The sequence below is a fragment of the Poecilia mexicana genome, unplaced genomic scaffold (assembly GCF_051168715.1).
Source record: "Poecilia mexicana isolate PSO_F unplaced genomic scaffold, ASM5116871v1 scaffold_21, whole genome shotgun sequence".
NCBI classification, from domain to species: Eukaryota; Metazoa; Chordata; class Actinopteri; order Cyprinodontiformes; family Poeciliidae; genus Poecilia; species Poecilia mexicana.
Window position 1 is genome coordinate 24,801,643 of NW_028263390.1, and position 18,821 is coordinate 24,820,463.

Consider the following 18,821-nt stretch of genomic DNA (forward strand, 5'->3'; position numbering starts at 1 on the left):
TGATTAATTTTGTAATTGACAGGGCCCCGTTTTGTTTTTTGTTTTTTTAATTTCTATGAACAAAAAATAATTAAATTGTGGAGGGCCCCCTGTTGGTCAGGGCCCCTAGAATTGTCATCACTTTTCCCTCCTATACTGCTCCCCTGCCGTTCAGTGATTTATGAAGAAAAGGTTATCTACTTTGGAAGTTATCTACCAACTCATTTACATGGTTGCCCCATAAGTGCGTGGTGAAAGAGTAAATTTGATGAAATGTTTCTGCTGTGTTGTCTGTGAAAGAACATTTTATGATAGTAGCTGTTTTGCTAAGTGAGTCAATGGAGACTGTACTTTCAAAGATAACAGTGAACTTTTTTTATGGCCTTTTACCTCAGTAACCAGATATTCAAAAGAAGTAAAATGACCCAAAAAGATTGGATTGCAAATTATGATATTATGAAATGATTAAAAGCTTGCTGTCAGTGTTGGTGTCAGACATAGGCGCTGCACTGAAAGAAATAACTCTTTGGATTAACATAAAAAAATCATGGAAAGATTTTCCACCTGATTACTTTGCTTTATTTCAGCACTATGTAATTCTGTTACTCCAATTTAAAGCAAATGTGTTGGCTCAACTTAATTTTTGTGGTTGATTCAACTTATTTACTTTAGTTGGACCCAATGTAATTTAATAGAACCAGACCAACTAATTTTACAGTGATACCTTCACACTACTTAATTAAGTTGATCCAAAATTAAGTTAGCTGAACAAACATGCTTCATGCTGAAAGAAAGCTATATAATCGTGTGGAAAATCTTTCCATGATTGAATTATGTTAATTCAAAGACATTTTCTTAAGTGCTATTAAATGAAGTGTTTTAAGACCACACTGAAAGAAGAAAGAACACTCAACAATGAGAAAAAGTACAACATGAACTGTATTTTCAAAATTGTTATCCATTTTCTTTTTACACAGCACAAAAAACAGCTGAGTTGAAAGTTGAAATAAACAACAAAAGGTCAGTTTTGTTTTTCCAGAAAAAAACTGGGCTGTGTTTAGAATAGATCAAATTCTTAACAACATAAAAAGTGTCAGTAAATTCGCTCAACTTTGCGAACTGTAACAATTAAAATTTAGTTTTCGACTGCAGTCTTTAGAAAAACATGTAAAGACACATTGCCCAAGTTGTTCATCACTTCCACGCCGTCCAGGAGAATCCCAACATCCTCAATGGCATCGCCAGGCTCTGCACTCTCCGGTTGAATAACGAAGATTCCACAGACGGTCTCGGCCATTTGTGCACCTTGATGATGGGAACAAGGGTGGGGTATTGGGGTGGGAGAGATTTCACATCTCATTAAATAAAAAAATAACTTTACACTTATTTGGCTGACTCACCAACAGCTAAGGTCCATCAAAGATCTGTCTGTGTTAATTGTGAGTCCAGTGGTAAGATTTCCCATTTAGAAAAGGTACCATATTTTCTACATTTTCACAAAAATCGTCTTATAATCTGGTGCACCTTGTGGTGCGGAAAATACGGTATATTGTCTCATATGGAAAAACATGAAGAGAAGGGATGAATCCCAAATAGGCCCCATATTCCATGGCCTGTTCTCCTCAATTGAAATGACAGTCTGAGGATCCACCACACAGACTGTCATTCCAAACCAGTCCTACTTATGTGCAAACAAAGCCCTGACTCTGTACACAAACCAAACATCTTATCCATGAAGAACCTGTCTTGTTTCCTGGATGGAGGAAATGTCATGACTATGTGTGGTAGTTATTTCCAAATAGATCAGTACTAACATCTTAGGTAAAGTTACTTAATATTTTTGTCTGAATATGAAACAATGCTGTTAGAAAAAAAGGCTAAATAAAACAGGCCAAAGATCTTTTTGTGGAGTTTAACTCACCTAAAAATCCTCATTTTAAACCCACTTAACAATAACTGTAATTATATCAATCTTACTAATGATTATCCTTTTCTGTTGGAGAAATCTAAAAGCATCTCAAAAGTCAAATTAAAATTGAATGTACCCAAGTGAAAAAAAAGAAGAGTTTTAATGATCATCTCTTATTTTAAATTTGTTGGTAATTCACAGGAAGTCCAATTAACTCCAACTATAATCACCTCTTTTGTAGACACAAAGATAAATTAACATACCATGTACTCTTTCTCCAGCTTCTCTGGATCTTCATCCAGGTATGCACACAGGCCTTTTAGGATCCACCCTCGTCTGACTTCAGCCGTGTTTTCCTAAATATGCAGATCAGAAAACAATGAGAACAACCGCAAAAATCCAGCAGTATACTATAGGGTCACATACTTGAAAACTTAGCAACATTCAAAGGAAGTCACAACGAAAGTGATCAGTGGCTTGCAGCCTATTTGAAAGATCTTTAAAATAGTTATTCTCCTTTCATTATGCCATGACTAAAATTAAGTTTAACATTTTATTTAAACTTCTAACTGAAGCTGTCACCTAAGAAATATTTATGTCTGAAACAAGGGTTCAGTATAGAGGGATATACTGTGAAAAATCTATTTCCTCTGCCTTCTCCCAGTGCTAGAAACAACCAGTCAGTGGCAGGAGAGTTTTAGTGCTGTCAATCACAATCTCATGTCGCTGCTCATCCTTCTTCCCCCTTGCTCTGTACTATTCTGTAGCTAGCATAGGGCTGATAGCAGCTCATATCTACTAGACAGAGAGAGACAACACTCCTTACAGTTCCACATCCCCACGCAAATAAAGACAAATAAAACTGACTTGCCAAATACAAGTTCAGCTGAACCCTTATGATCGCTCCAACACTAGATTCAGTCATTTTAGATCTGGCAAAACTTACCATTAGCCACTGCAATATAAAACTTGATGGCCGATGACCCCCTTCACCAGAGCTTATGTAGGTGGATAACAGACAGGTGATGTTCTGAAAGAGATCAGATTTTCAAACATTAAAATATGTAATTCACCCTGAGCAGAGTTGTATCTGAACATTCAAACTTTTAGTACAAGTCTCTTGAATGCATCATGAATCAATCAATCAAATTTTATTTGTACAGCACATTTCAGCAGAAAGGCATTTCAAAGAGCTTTACATAATTAAAAACAGAAACAGAGTCATGCAACATTTAATAAACAGTGAAACAGATAAAAAGTAAAGCCAAAAACATTAAAAACATTGAAGACATTAAAACCGCACTAAGCCTAATTTAGCTATAAGCAACTCTAAACAGGTGGGTTTTAAGTTGAGATTTAAAGGCACCCAGTGTTTCAGCTGTTCTGAAACTGAATATAACCACTGGGCACATGCAAGCATGTATGTGCAGAACAGTGGTGACTTGAACATGGTAGAAAGCAATAAAAATATAAAACATAAAAATCTAAACAAAAACCTCAACATTTCAAAATTAAACCGATAAACTTAAAAATTGTTTTTGAACTACAATTATTTGGGGAAAAACAAGTACAATAACAAAATACATCTTTAGAGCAGAGGAATATATGTATTTAAAAAAAAAGAAAGCCTGTTCATGGACTAATAGGAATAATGGACAATCCTCTGAGTGTTTCAGCCAGAAAAAAATACTAGAAATCCATAGTTAGCAGGTGGACATTTATGTGGACATTGCAAGCACATTTAAAGCTCTAACAGCAAAGGTCTCCGCAGGTTCCTGACTCAAATTTAATACTTTTTATTATTAATAAATTAAGAATCTGTATTACGATAGAAAGCCACAAAAGTGCGTGTGCATCCAATGTCCACTCTGCATTTACCTACATAATAACAGTACTGAAATAAAATAATAATAATAAAAAAAAAACATTTAAATAGACTTATGTTTGGCCCCAGTGTTTAAAATCCACTAAACCTCAGACTTCAGAGTTTGTATGGCACCAGATGCTGAATTTACATCAGTCCAACTTTTTTCCAGGGAGTTTTAACAACCTGAGGAGGAGCAAAACTGTGACATTTATGGGGTCCATTTTTTGTCTTGACAGCAGCTTTGTGTCCCTTACACTGCTTCATGTGATGTTAGCATGATTTGAGTACATCAATTACATAGAAACGTGACCGAACATAGAAAAAAATGTTCTTTTAAAAAGTCTGATGATTTTAATTTGCATCTTTTTATTTCGATTTTTATTTTTGATTTAGACGGATGAAAATAGACTGAATCTTACCTTTTTCAAATTAAGCAGATCCAAATCAGGAATCTTCCCGCTTCTCTTGAAAGAACCGTTTGAAGTTTTCCCAGACACAAGATCTCGCGTGATCTCGCGTGATCTTCCGTAATTTCGCTAGTGTCTCGCGTGATCTCCGGGTCTCGCTAGACCGTCTTCGGCGGGAGATTAGTCAGACTAAATTGAATCACGTTGTCTCAACTTGAATACATTTTATTAACGCTAGGTTGTTGAATTTTATGTTTATTTGACGTGATTTTGTCATATTTGCCTTTGAAACATGAAATAATTCTGTTAAACATGTTATTTTTTATAAATGCAATGACCACTTCAATTCAGTTGTGCTTTGACACAAGCATGGAGCAAGCAGGAAATGGTGCAAATGTTAGAAAAACGCTGATTAATTACCAGCTAACCATCACTTCATGTGATGTTAACACGTTAGCCACTGACATGAGAAATTTGAATTTTTTTTTTATTTCAAACATGATACAAATATAAAAAGTAATATAGTACACAATAAGAAAAGTGAATAGAAAAGAAGAAAAGTACATCAATTACATAGAAACGTAACCAAACATAGCAACACTGATATGTGCACAATCCTGCCAGGAAAATTTAGTATTCTCTAAACTGCAGCTGGCGTTTTCCTGGCACAAAAAACAATCATCTCGCGGGGCCTCGTGTGATTTCCCATGATCTCGCGGGATCAGCCATGATCTCGCTCGTCGCCTCCAGCACAAGATCAGTCTGATTATAATGAATCGTGTTATCTCAACATGATTCAATTTCAGAAACGTTAAGTTGATGAATTTCTTGTTTGTTCAACATGATTTTATCACGTTTTTGTTTAAAACATGAAATTATTGTGTTAAAAGTACATGATATTCTTTTATTAATGTAATAACCCCCTAAGTTCATTTTTTTGAGTGTGGAATTGGTGGGGGGGACAAGGGGCCATTGTCCCCCCTCCTCCCACTTTACGGCCCTGCTCTGCCCGTCAGCTGATCCCACCAGACATTTACACAGACTCTGACAATCTGTGACTGACATCTCTCTATGTTTATATACAGACAGAAGCACAGATAAAACCTACAGCACTGAAATCTGGACCAAATCTGAGGCTCCAGATCATAACAGTCACCCAAAGGTTTACCACATGCGCAGCTCCGGGTCGGGTTGGGATCAGGAACCAGTCTGACACCTGAATAGAGACTCTGGCTCTGATACGGTCCATGTCTGGAACAATTCTGCCTAAAAATTAAATGAGAATTCTGTATTTGTGACACATCTGGCCCAAATGGTGTATTTATAGAACTGTGGCGACGTTTTCTTTCTAACGGCGTTGGGATGAAAAAAAAAAGACATCGGAGCCATGTCCGTTATCTACGGAGCCCCCCAGGGGACATGGGGAATTTTTTTTTCTTTTGCTTTCCCTCGCAATAATCTACTGATCAGTTCTTTGCACCTCAGCTTGTTTCCGAACCAATACAAATATCATTTACATTAGGTGCTTTCAGGGCTTGGCCAAGCAATTTTACATATTGAAAAATTGCTTGGTTCTTTTAACATTTCACCAAATTTTAATGAACTGGAGAAATAACCACCTTCAATCTAAAGAGGGGTCTAACACCACTGTTAGATTGATGTGTGTTAGTCTTTAATGCAAGAATCCCACAAGGATTGAAATTGCCTATCTTTGTTCTAGACACCCGAGTGTGAGTCTCGGTTTGCCACCCTGTGGATGACCCGACTTGGGCCAATTCAAGGACCGCACTTGAACACGCTGTTTCATGTGTTTCTGATACTGTAGTGTGCATGTGCCAACGTGTATGCAGCCTGCTGCAGTTACTCCTTCTCGTGTTTTGAGTCATAATCTTTTTCTTCACTGTAGAGATACTTGGCCACAACAACTTGGCCGCATCGTTTACACCAGAGATCAGTTGATTGCAATGCAGGCAACCATGAGGACAGTGAGGAAGTGGTCAGAGGAGGTCACTGACACACGACAAGGATGTTTTGAGGCCATTTAATGGCAGGCTCTTTGTGAGCAGAATACGGAGGACATTGATGAGCTCACCGAGTGAGCTCATCAATGTCCTGTTTTCACACGTTTTATTATTATAAAACACAGCAAACTAATGGTGGTAGAGGGCCGCACTGGGTTAACTTAGGGAATCTCATCTGTCCGTGTATCAATCAACTCCAAACCTCTTCTTTGGTCTGTCACAATTTTCGATTTATTCTATTTTCATTGTCATGCTCCAAACCTTGCGAGGACTGACCACCCTGATCACCCGCTTCCTGATACACACACAGCCACCGCGCCAGCAACTTTCCTATTCATACTTAATGACAGTCACATCGACACACCCACCACCAGGTGTCAAAGCCGCTGCTCCTGTCATATCAATAATTACTTATTTCATTCACATGGCTCTTATAGAGCCTCAGTGAAAATGTGTTTATTATTATTAACTCTTTGGTGCAAAAAACTGATTGAAACTCTATTTAACTGCATGTTTATGTCTGTTAAGGCTCAGATGGAACGGCACTGAAAGCAGCACTTTAAACCATTCAGACTACAAACACAACAGAGACACAATCAGATGACTTATTACCCCGCGATAATAACTCAATAGTTCATGGAAAAACCTTATAAGCTCGTATTAAAGCAGAAAGTACGGTGGTCACCGTAAAAAAGGCTTACAGTATCAATTATGTCGCATGAACTGATCATTAGATTATTGCGAGGGAACGCTGCTAGCAAAGTCGTTAGCTAGCAGCTAGCTAATGACCGTGCAGAGACCACTAAAAGGGCAGGTGCTCAAAAAAAAAGGGCACATCTTACCGCATTCTAGGACAGAATATTAACAAAGCCTCTCAGCTTTCAGAGTTTAATAAACAATGATAAATTGTGAGATATACAATCAAAGCTAAGGAAAATCTCTATATAGAGCATACAACTATGCATATGTAAGATATTTTATTAGTAATTTCTTTCTGCAGGTCTATTTTGTTATAGGAAAGTATTGCAATATTCAAACCCGTAATTTAGCAAGATATGTAAATCAGAGCTGGTGGTTTAGCTCTGATTTACATATTTTGTCTTTACAGAATTACACTATCACTGCTTGTGATTCTCACATGACGTCATGGGCAGGACCCAAAATCACAACAAAAGATTTCTGATGTGTGCAAATAAAAGTTTATGATGGCAAATAACTTTTTAAGTTCACAAGACAAAAATTACTTATTTAATTTTGAAAAAGTTTTTTAAACAAAACAATTTGTTTTTTAAAAATATCATTACAATTCCAAAAGTTTCGATTACAATTTTATTTACTTAACTGAGGTTAGTTTATTTTTTCCCATTGAATAATTGGGGAAAAAATTTAACTACATACTCTGCGAACCAGACCCTAAACTTAAAGTCTGGGTTGAGTTTTTTCCCCTTCATTAATTACATACATTATATCTATCATGGTAATTCAGGGTGAGTTATTTTTAATTCTAAATGAATATCCTCGTTGGACTTTTATTTAAGTGCTATTCTCCTTCAAGATACATTTACTTAACGCCAGAATAAATGCAATGTACATTATGCCGCAAAGGAAATTAGAAGATCCGACATATATTCATTATGGAGATGATCGGTTTTGGACGGGCGATGTGCCTCGTACACAGGGAAGAAGCTTTTCAGTTATTAGCTTTGCTAGCAAAGTCGTTAGCTAGCAGCTAGCTAATGGCACAACAACAACAGCCTAATGTCTGTATGATAAAAATACTGAATCGATAGATAAGAACAGTTTTTCCTCACCTGGTTGTCTCCTCCCCTCAGTAGTTCTTCAGAGTAAGCCAGACGCAGAGGCCTGTCAGTGTCTGTTGTATTTCATTACCTCTCTGCTTAAACCGCGACTCCGTGCTGAAGCAGAAGCGATACTACAACGTTTTCCGTCATCTGACAAGTAGCAAGTCTACTCCACTTTATTCACCAAAAACGTTTATATATATATATATATATATATATATATATATATATATATATATATATATATAATTCACCAAAAACTGATCTGTAATCTGGAACGTTCACTATGCTGAGCTCCAGTTAGCCACCTCATCTCACTGTGCGAGAGGCAACTGCGTCATGCGTCACGGGCAAAAGGTCAAAGGTAACAAGATGACCGGAGGGCTTATTATGTTGTACAAAAAAACAAAATAAAACAAAAAAATAATTTTAGTACATGTTCATGTACATGTACATGTTTAGTACGTGTCAGAAGAGGGCTTAGAAAATAATAATACCAACAAAAAAAAAAAACAAACAAAAAAATAAAATTTGACCAAAAGGGCACTTTGGAGCAAGGAGCAAAAAGGGCAGGTGCTCAAGCACCCCCAGCCCCCCCCTCTGCACGTGCCTGATGGGGAATGTCCGGTCCGGACTAAATGCTCACCCACACGTTGCCAGTGCAGATCATTTTTGCTCGAGTTGAAAAATAATTGCGTGAATTTTTTTTATTTTTTTTCCTCCAAAAGCCAATCAGCCATCAGTATCGATGGCCACTGAAAGCTTTCAGGTCTCTGGCTGTTGAAATTCATTTTTGTTTGTCAAATAACAAGCACATTAAAGTTTAATCGTGGAGTCTTTCATTTTGTTTTCAATGCTAAAATATTGTTAGCAGTCTGGCTGGTTATCTGTCTCACTCAGAAATCTCTTTCCTGCACAATTTGTGGAACAAGCAGCAAATATAATCTGCACCTTTTGGCTTCGGACCCACAGCATCCAGATAGCGCAGCTGCGCCGTAACGTGATGATGCACTGGAACCATTAGGTTGTCCTGCTTCTCTGAATTGGCATTGCTGGAGGATATTTGACAACTATTTTATTTTTTTTAAATGTTCCAAATATTTGACTAGTCGTGATTTTGTCATATCTATGCATCCTCGGCATAATTGTATCGTGCGTATTTAGCTGAGCACAGGGGCGCCCGCAGTTGTACGGCTGTAGGCATGTAAAAAAAGAAAACAATAATTTTTGGATTACTTTATTATCCAACTCTCTTGACTATTCAATCAATCAATCAATCAATCAAATTTTATTTGTATAGCACATTTCAACAACAAGGCATTTCAAAGTGCTTTACATAATTAAAATAAAAACAGCATGTGAGAAAGAGATTTAAAAAACATAATTAAAATGTAAACAGTGAGAAAGAGAAATAAAAAGCTGTAGAACTTTAGTTGAGACGCCGTCAACTGGGACTCCAACCCTTTGGACTTTGGTCAAACTGCCGTTTGACAAGGACTATTAACTATATTGAGTAGAAAAAAAGATCTTTTGTCAAACATCTTGTAGCGCACCTCTGTGTGAGTTTGTAGGGGTGGACATGCATAAGCCTAAATGTTATCGGTCAATTTACTTTTGTTTATTTGGCGGCTTGACGCTTTTTCTGTAAGCTAATAATGACTGAGCGGAGTTTGATCCTTCCCATAGATCTAAGAGTGGTTGTTTGGATCCCTCCTGAGCTTTTTACCAGACACGGTTCTGGCAGGTCGCCGGTGTATGAGCTTTTCTTTCTTTCTTTCTTTTTTTTTTTTTTTTTTTTTTTTTTTTGTGGTTTGGCGAACTGCAGACCTGACGGGTCACCTGCTTGGACAACCGTTTAACTCCCTAATGGTGCGTTCGCATTAAACGCGTTACACGCGTTAAAAAAACGCCTCTGACGCTTCAAGTTCAGCGCGTTGCACTTTTGGTGCGTTCACACCAAACGCACTTTGGCGTCATGCGCGACTGATTTAGAGACGCGCCGCAACTGTAGCAAACTGTACCCATTTGTAGACACAGCACATATTTGGACCAAGCTTCACGCATTGATATTTAACCATTAAGAATATGATGTAATAATGACAAAACCTTCATACAAACATGGTGTTTTAATACAGCGGATCTCTGTATTCAGCTGTTCTTGGGTCGGCTGCAGGCATTTATGCTGCAGCCGACATTATCCTGCATTTTTCCAGACACCAGTTTTGAAAATGGAATAAACTTTATTCCTTCCTCTAAATGCTTTGTGCATGTTCCCCCACAACTTTTAACAATTTTTTCTGATTATTTTTCACCAAATCTGTTTCACTGCAGTGCATTTAATAGCCAGCAATCAGTAAATCAGTAACCAGGCTGCTTCGCATGATGGACCCGACAGCTTTGTCCTCCAGGTAAGGGGCGCTGACTTCGGGGCAAATTGCGACAAACCCAATGAGTTGATTGACAGGTGCCATCGTGTCAACTGAACAAGCACGCGCCTGACATTCAAAGTGCGAAACAGAGATGACGAAACACCCCTGGCCCCCCCACCTCAAAAATGAATCCGGCGCCGTTGGTGTCAGAGCATTTCCTGCAACCATTTTTTTAAACTCCTTGGTCTTTTTGGCCAATTCTGACTCTTGGTTCTCTTACTGAGTCTGTTATGCAACTGTTCCAGATTAAATTAAGTGATGTGTACAAAAACAATTTTTAAAATGCTGATAACAGTCATTGTGTTTTTACATCCAGTTTTTAAAACTGGATGTAACCCTAACCCATCCTGCTCTCTCCGTGATTGTTAATCATCACTTGAGTATACTCCTGTAAAAGATATTTATATTGTGTGATGTGCTCTTTGGAATTCTGAGCTCCCTTAAACAGGGTTGAACTTGTCTGAAAATTAGTCTTCAAACAAATTAGTGCAGTTTGGTTTGTGTGTGAAATATCTCTGCAGGAACAAGGCATGAAGTCACCCTCTGCCATGTCTAACCAATGGGGGTCCTACTTTGTTGACGTGCACAAAAGCGAAGGGGGCAACGAGGAGCACCAGAAGCTGACTTGGTGCTGCCACTGTATTCACACATACAGTACCATGGCTATCCCCAGTGTGGAGCACATAGCAGGTAGGCGGGGTAAAAACATACCATATAATGAAGATTAAAGTGTAATTACAGAAATATGTTAAAAAATTATATAAAATGTTTTATACCATTTGAAGCGAATCAAAGCCACCTCTGGTGTCCATTCTGCCAACTTCTAGTGGTTACTGCTCCACATTCAAAATCATTTGTATGTACAGACAGATTAAAACATACAGGTAGGACTGTCATGATAACCTTTGTGTTTGTGTGGCACTTTACATTAGCAATTCACTGATACTAGGGCATGCTGCAGGCCAGTGGTTTCCAAACTATTTCTGGGCCCCCCTATGGCTTACAAATAGCTGTCTGGTTGAACGATGTGTGTGAGCGAAGGGGGTAGGGGCTGGATTCTTAGAGACTTCCTGTTATACTCAGCCCTGGCTCCAGACAAACAAGGGGGGGAATCAACTTTTTGGGGGGCAAAATGAATCGTATCTGAACATAGACAACAACACCAGTAGCCTACAAGCTACTAGTTAACAAGCTTAAGGTGCTGTATTGATATTAGCTAGCTAGTCATCTTTTAGCTAACTTTACCTGCATCCAACAGCTTTACTCAACAGTCTGTTAGTTTGGGGGAAAAACTGTGAAAAGTTCTTTGTGTTTTGCTGGTTTGCTGCCATGATTCTAAGACACCTGCGTACCTGAGTGAAGTTGGCCCCCCCACCTTCTTCAAATCAGACAAAATTGGTGTCAAACGTTTGTGCTACGTTTGTGCTGGTTTGTGCAGCAAAAATTTTCGTTTGTGCAGCTATCATTTTAAAGATATAAAGAAATGTTTCCAGAGGTCATCCAAGGTCAACCAGCCCCCCAACTTTTATGAAATCCAACTTTCTTTATATCTTTAAAATGATAGTGGCACAAACGAAAAATTTTGCTGCACAAACCAGCACAAACATAGCACTAATGTTTGACACCGATTTTGTTTGATTTCATAAAAGTGGGGGGGCTGGTTGACCTTTTGACCTTTACACTTTCATTAATATCTTCAAAGCCAAAGCAGCACAAACGTAAATTTTTGCTGCACAAACCAGCACAAACGTAGCTGAGTTGATTGACACCCATTTTGTCTGACTTGAAGAAGGTGGGGGGGCTGGTTGACCTTGGATGACCTCTGGAAACATTTCTTTATATCTTTAAAATGATAGCGGCACAAATGAAAATTTTTGCTGCACAAACGTTTGACACCAATTTTGTCTGATTTGAAGAAGGTGGGGGGGCCAACTTCACTCAGGTCACCTGCGTAACTCCGCCCAGCAGCAGCAGGTCTCCTTCACAGGTGGAAACCCAACGCAAGCGTTGTAGCGCTCATGTTGCGTTTAAAGGCGGCTCGGAAAAACAGGTTACCACATGTTAACAACAGATTAAACAGTTTTAACTGCTGATAAAAGTGACAGAGGACACAGATATGGAAGTGTGGAAGCCTCTACTGTATCAAATTGACATAGGAATAACAGAGAGTTGGTCATTCTAAGGTAAAAACCCAGCGCATACAGCGTTCATGTTTTTTTTTTTGTTTGTTTTTTTCATCCAGACAGCTTCCAGCGTCCCCCCCTGCAATGGCACGGCGCCCCCTCTTGGGGGCGGGCCCCACAGTTTGGGAACCTCTGCTGTAGGCCATCAAAGAAACCACAAATTATACTTGGAAAAACTAACACAAAATGTTCCTGTTAGGTGGTGTTGCAGAAATCAGCTTACTGACTTGCAGATAGCAGTTGTGGCCTGTGTGTAGAAAATAAAGTAATAGATGCTTCATGTTTATTCATTTTTTTAATCTAAAGAGCTTTCTTTGCTTTCTCTTTTCATGTTAAATGTGATTGATTTGGTTCCTTTTCACTTAAAAACAGGACTTGTGTCAGTATTCAAGAAAATTGTGAGATTACCTTTGATTTTCTTCCACTAGAACAGGATAAACATATACATGCTACTTCTTGTAATCTGTGCATATGGTATGAAGACGCAACATGAGAACTCGTAGTGTTGTGTGTGGAAATCACAGTTTGATGTTAAAGATTCAGTGGTTGAAATAAAAACCTCACACAGCCACATTAAACATTCCCATCATTCGGTTCCAACACAGAAATGTTCACACAAATCAAAGCAGTAACTGAACCAGATGCAGATGTGAAGCCGCAGATAAAATTGGTTCCAAATTCCAACACAGTGCTGCAGAATGAGTCTTCAATAAAAGAAAGCAGCCTCCACCATGAGCTTGGCACCATCAGTCTGCAAACATTTACTGATACTACCTCATTAACTCAATCTCTATGAAAATTCACCCAGGACATATTTCAGTTTGTGGTGTCTCTTTACAACTGAGAGATACAATTAAGTCCTATCTATGCTGGACTGAACATTTACTGCATGTGCACGATTTACTATCAAATCTTGAACCGTAAATCAATAACCAATTATTAATCTATTAATCCAGAGCAAGCCAGCCACTCAATCACCATGTTTTTCTTCTGTCTAGATCTTCCTCTGGATTACAAGTTTCCCAGGTTTTCCCCGGATAAGCCCTGCACTATCGGCTACTACCCGAAGCCTCCAGATTCTGTTTTGAAGAGGTGTGAGAATCTGTCATAAAAAAGGGATGTTGTGGTAGAAAACAGAATAATAAGGAAAAGAAAAAGAAGTCCTCCGTAACCCCTCTGCCTCAGAAGGGGAATGTGCCTCTGTTTTTTTTGCTTGTTGTTTCCCTGATATTGCAGGTGCGTGCATTCATCACCCATTCAGACAAACCATGTGAATGTAAGCCACAGTAACTCTGTAATGACACCTACATTCGAAAGTTGTTTTGTGGTTCAGTGTCCCAAATCTGTGAGCATCCAAGAAAACACTGTGTCTGTGTGTTCCTGTCTTGTTTTAAACAGGTGATCCTTCCCAACTGCTCTAAAATAAGGTAAACTTCTGCTCGTCTCTCTTACTGTGAACTGATTACCTCAATAACAAGTTCTGCTGTATGCTAAACCGGAGGACTCATACCTTCACATCATTCATTGTGTACAATGCTGTTTTTGTGAAATTGTCTTTTTAATGTTGGTTTATATTTTAGTAACCTTAAGATGAGGTAAAAACTTGCTCTGTGGATGTTACTGTTGCCACACAGTGGGCACAATGCTTTCCTTTTTTGTGTTAGGTGTACATGTAGGCCTCTTCATGGTTATATTGAAAGACAGAAGACTATACTGAATGTCCTCAATATTATTTTAAGGGTGACGTGCTTATGTGGAGATGTGGACCATGTGTACTTTATTCATGTGTGCACTAAAACATGCTTTAACCGACCTTTGAATGGTTATTATGTCCATTTGCATTAAGTCTTGCCATAAAACGCCAGGAACACTCAAGTCTGCATAAGTATTTTGGTTGCTGTTAAGAATTATTGAGATTAATCTTAACCACATGGAGTACATTTTGGAAATGATTAACATAACTTGTCATTAAGCTTGAACTATATAGTTGGTCATGGTGTCCACACATCCGTAGGAACTACGATCTATAAATTCTATTAATCGTTTCATTTTGTTGGTTCTCTGAACCCAGATTCTAAACACCAGGGGCCTCATGCATAAAGCTGCGTTCGCACAAAAAATGTGCAACGTCATATTTTACGCACAAGTCGGCATGTATAAAGACTAACTTTGCATCAAAGTTTGCATAAATATACCCACACATTTTCGCTGGGGTGAAAATGTGCAGCAGCCGTGCAAATTTTTTTCTGTGGACAATATCAAACTACAAAGCGTCAAAACTCACCTAAATACACTGAAATCTGACTAAATTCAGTTAATTAGACCAAGAAGCACCAAACTGATGTTTTTCATGATTTTAATATTTTATTGTTTAAACATAAACATGAAACTGAACCGCATTTATCCTCAGACAATAAGCTAACATGAACACAAAATAAAAAAAACAAAAATAAAAGGATGTGAAAACCTCACTAGAATGTAAATAATACATTTCCTCAGTTTTTGTCTCCTAAAGATGTAACACATTGGTCTGTGCGCTGAAGCGCATGAAACGCGTCTGTGGGGTAATTTCATTCTAAGTGAAAAAAGAAAACAGGGTTGGATCAGCAGATTAACTCCAAACAGGTTTGATTATTTTTAAGGTGATCAAGGTGTGTATGCAATCACACTTATTCAAGTAGCTGCGCAAAGGTGAGTAGGGTAATCGTAGAGCGATTGGTCCTGATGGAGAACATCACCGATGGAAGGATTCAGAGGGAGCGATTGATCAGAGATCATACTGATCTGCTGGGAAATGTTGATTATGTTTCATTAGTGTTTAGATTGCTCAGACTGATCATCCTGGAGCTCTGAGCAAAACTTAATGAAGGAGCCGGGTGGTACCGGTACCGGTCCAGCTGCAGTCATCCTTCAGTAGAGCCGCCCGCTTTGTGAATGTGCTTTATGGACATAAAGTATCTTTATTCTGTAAATGTACAATATGCACATGATTCCACTATTTAGAATAAACATCCACATTCCCCATTCAAAGACTCTCTGACACGCTGTCTTGAAATCCCGACTGAAAGCGCTACTGTTCAGGCATTTACATCTCTTTATTTATTTTGATTTTTTTTTTCCTTTAAAATGTATTATTTTTATTTTTGTGAGGAGACCTTATGTGTCCTGAAAGCACCTTTTAAATAAAATATATAGTTATCATTATAAATACTTATACTACTTCAAACAAGGCCGTTGCCATGGTTACTGCTTCACTGGTGGAAGACGTCCGGGTATCTATACTAGTTTACATATTGATGGGTGGCGAGAGGCGGACCAGCAGCTGTGCTCTATTTCCCGCAAATTAGGATTTATAAAGGAAAGGTGCGTATGCACAGCTTTATACATCCAATTTTTTTTGTTCGCCGCACTTTTCTAAATTTTTCCATACTCCAAGTTTTAGTGTGAAAACTGCACACTCTTTTATGCATGAGGCCCCAGTCCTTTTGGGTGTATAAACAGTCAAAACCCCTTTTTGGTGTAAGGAACCTCTCATTCCTTTTGAGGATCACTTCAGTCTTTTCTGCCATACAGATAAATCAGGGAAAATCATAACAATATGTGCTTAAAAACATGCCAATGGGATTGTCCAACTAAAGGAACATGCCAGCACTGACATGCCAAAAAATAAGTGTTTACTCAACAAGCCTTGGTTAACCATTCCTAACCGCCAACCTAGCTGTCCACATGCATTCAGTTCTTCAAATACAAAGTCAGGTATGCGATCCTCAACATGTTATTGTCTGCATCAGATACTAATGGTGAACTTATTTCTCAGATTAACAGACAGGGCACTGTGTACAGTAGCACTGCTCGTATTGCAGCCCCAGACATCACAGTCAGGCAGTTAAAACACTGCCTGAAGACATCATTACAAACACTTGATGGAGTTTCTACTCTGTATAATACCCATGTCTAATTTCCATCATGTACTCTTTGGTAATCTCTGAAGGTCTTGTGCCAGTTCATCTGAATTAATATGATTTACAATAACATTCAATTTCCCTTTGGGGAATTTAAGTAGAATTTAATTTGAACTGCTTGTAACACACCACTTAACCCTTGATTAAGGAACCATATTGGAACCAAGATGTGCCAGTATAAAATAGACTGGCATGTTGGTTGGTTTATTTCACAGCTCTCCTGAAATGAGGGAATTGTTTATGACAAAGGCCAGTGAGGTCTGAAACACTAGAAAATGTAATGACCGCTGAGAATTCACTGCCATACTATTAAACATTCAAACCCACTGTGCCAAAAATAAATATCTGCTTCTGGATTGATTTGGTGTCATCAGTTCACTATCGCCTTCTTGTTTTGTCCATTTGCTCTATTGGTTCTCCTTAGTATATTCCAGTATTTGTGAAAAGATGGGTTATACACCCAGAAAACAGACAGCAAATCATTTTTATCAGAATGTTAGGAGAGTCCCCTCAAAATGGAAATCATCTCACAATTGAAGGCCCAAGATTTTTGCCCCTAAACAGTCAGCATTACGGATGTCAGATTGGTCATCCAATGTGAATTGTTAGTTGTACTGTGTGTAAGTGTTTTTTTGTTGTTTTTTGCATACAGTTGTTGTACCTGTACATCTTTCATCTGACATGGAAATTATTTTCACATTTGCCTTATGTCGGTCTTATTTGTGGTCTTAGATCTTGAAAAGGCAGAGGAAATGTATTTCTGTGTTTAGGTGTTAAGGTACTGCCGACTGAATAAAATGTTCTGTGATTTTTACATATTTTTATGATCTAGTTTTTTTTTTTTTTTTTTTTTTTTCAATAGACATAAGTTTCATTTGGAGGAATCAGTCAAATCCCATATAGCAACATAAGGGATGAATCAACGTTGAAACAACATTAGGCATCGAATCCACGTTGAAGCCTGACATTGAAATGATAACGTTTGGCCCACCAGGAAAAACAGGATAATTGATTTACTGTATACCAATGTAGAAGATGGATATAAGGCTGTTGCCCTTCCTCCACGGGGCAATTCAAACGACAACCCAGTGTACATACAGCCCCACCCCCTGGTACAAAGGCAGGGTGTCTTCACTTGCTCCATCAGAAGATGGACTCCTGAAGCAGAGGAGGCCTGAGAGATTGTTTCAACATCATAAACTGGGATGTGCTGCTGGGAGCTCATGGTGAGGATCTAGAGGGGATGACTCACTGTCTCACAAATTATCTTAATTTCTGTGTAGATGTGGTGCCCCTCCTCGCCCCAACACTGTTCGACGTTACCCAAATAATAAACCATAGGTAACACAAGGAGTCGAGGCTGTCCTCAACCAGAAGAAGATGGCCTTCAGGACTAAAGATAAGGAAAAGATGAAGGCAGCACAGAGGGAGGTGAAACGTTGTATGAGGGAGGCAAAAGACTGCTACAAGAAGAAGGTGGAGCAGAAGCTGAGGGAAAACTGCTTAAGTGATGTCTGGGATGGTTTCAGAACCATTACAGGGCACAAAGCTCAGACTAGCACAGAGTGGGGAGATAAAGACTGAGCTAATGAACCAAATAACTTTTTCAATAGATTTAGCCATTATACTGCACCCACCACCATCACTACTGGTACTCTGCCCCAGGTGCTCTCCCCCAGTACATCCTCCTCCTTGCCAGCAGGTGCACTCATTCCACCATCATGGCACCCTCACCTCACCTCTATCCCATACCAGCCTCCTGACCCAACCTCAAAAAAATCCAACCTCCTCCTCCAAGGCAGCCTAGTAGCCCCTCTCCTTTCTCTCCCTCCACACAACCTCCTTCACGCTTTATGGCTGAGGGCAGATCTGAGGAAGCTTCAACCCCTAAAAGCTGCAGGACCTGACAGAGTATCCCTTCGGATTCTCAAGATATGTGCTACTGAGCTCGGGGAACCATTATGATGAATCTTCAACCTTGGTCTGCAACTTGGGAGCGCGCCCACACCCTGGAAGACATCCTGCATCATTCCTGTCCCTAAGAAGAGCAGGCCCAGTGAGCTGCATGACTTCAGACCGGTGGCACTGACATCACATCTGATGAAGACTCTAGAGAGGCTCTTCCTCAACCACCTGAGAATGCAGGTAAAGGACGCTGAAGACCCCCTGCAGTTTGCCTACAGGGCAGAGGTTGGAGTGGAGGATGCCATTGTCTGCCTCCTACATTGAGCTGACTCGCACCTGGACAAGGGAAGTGGCAAC

At 39.1% G+C, this 18,821-nt stretch overlaps 1 protein-coding gene across 2 annotated transcripts in view; it reads left to right on the forward strand.

Moving 5' to 3' along the window:
• The window catches only part of nt5dc1 (5'-nucleotidase domain containing 1), a 163,770-nt gene extending 146,397 nt beyond the window's left edge, over positions 1 to 17,373 (forward strand). Inside the window, exons 11-12 of one of the 2 annotated variants that reach the window (XM_088002201.1) lie at positions 10,936 to 11,104; positions 13,596 to 17,373. In XM_088002201.1, the coding sequence (XP_087858327.1) occupies positions 10,936 to 11,104; positions 13,596 to 13,708 (282 nt within the window). In that variant the 3' untranslated portion in view covers positions 13,709 to 17,373. The remainder of the gene's footprint in view (positions 1 to 10,935; positions 11,105 to 13,595) is intronic. The other variant, XM_088002202.1, reaches the window with a different exon arrangement.
• The last annotated feature ends 1,448 nt before the right edge of the window (positions 17,374 to 18,821 follow it).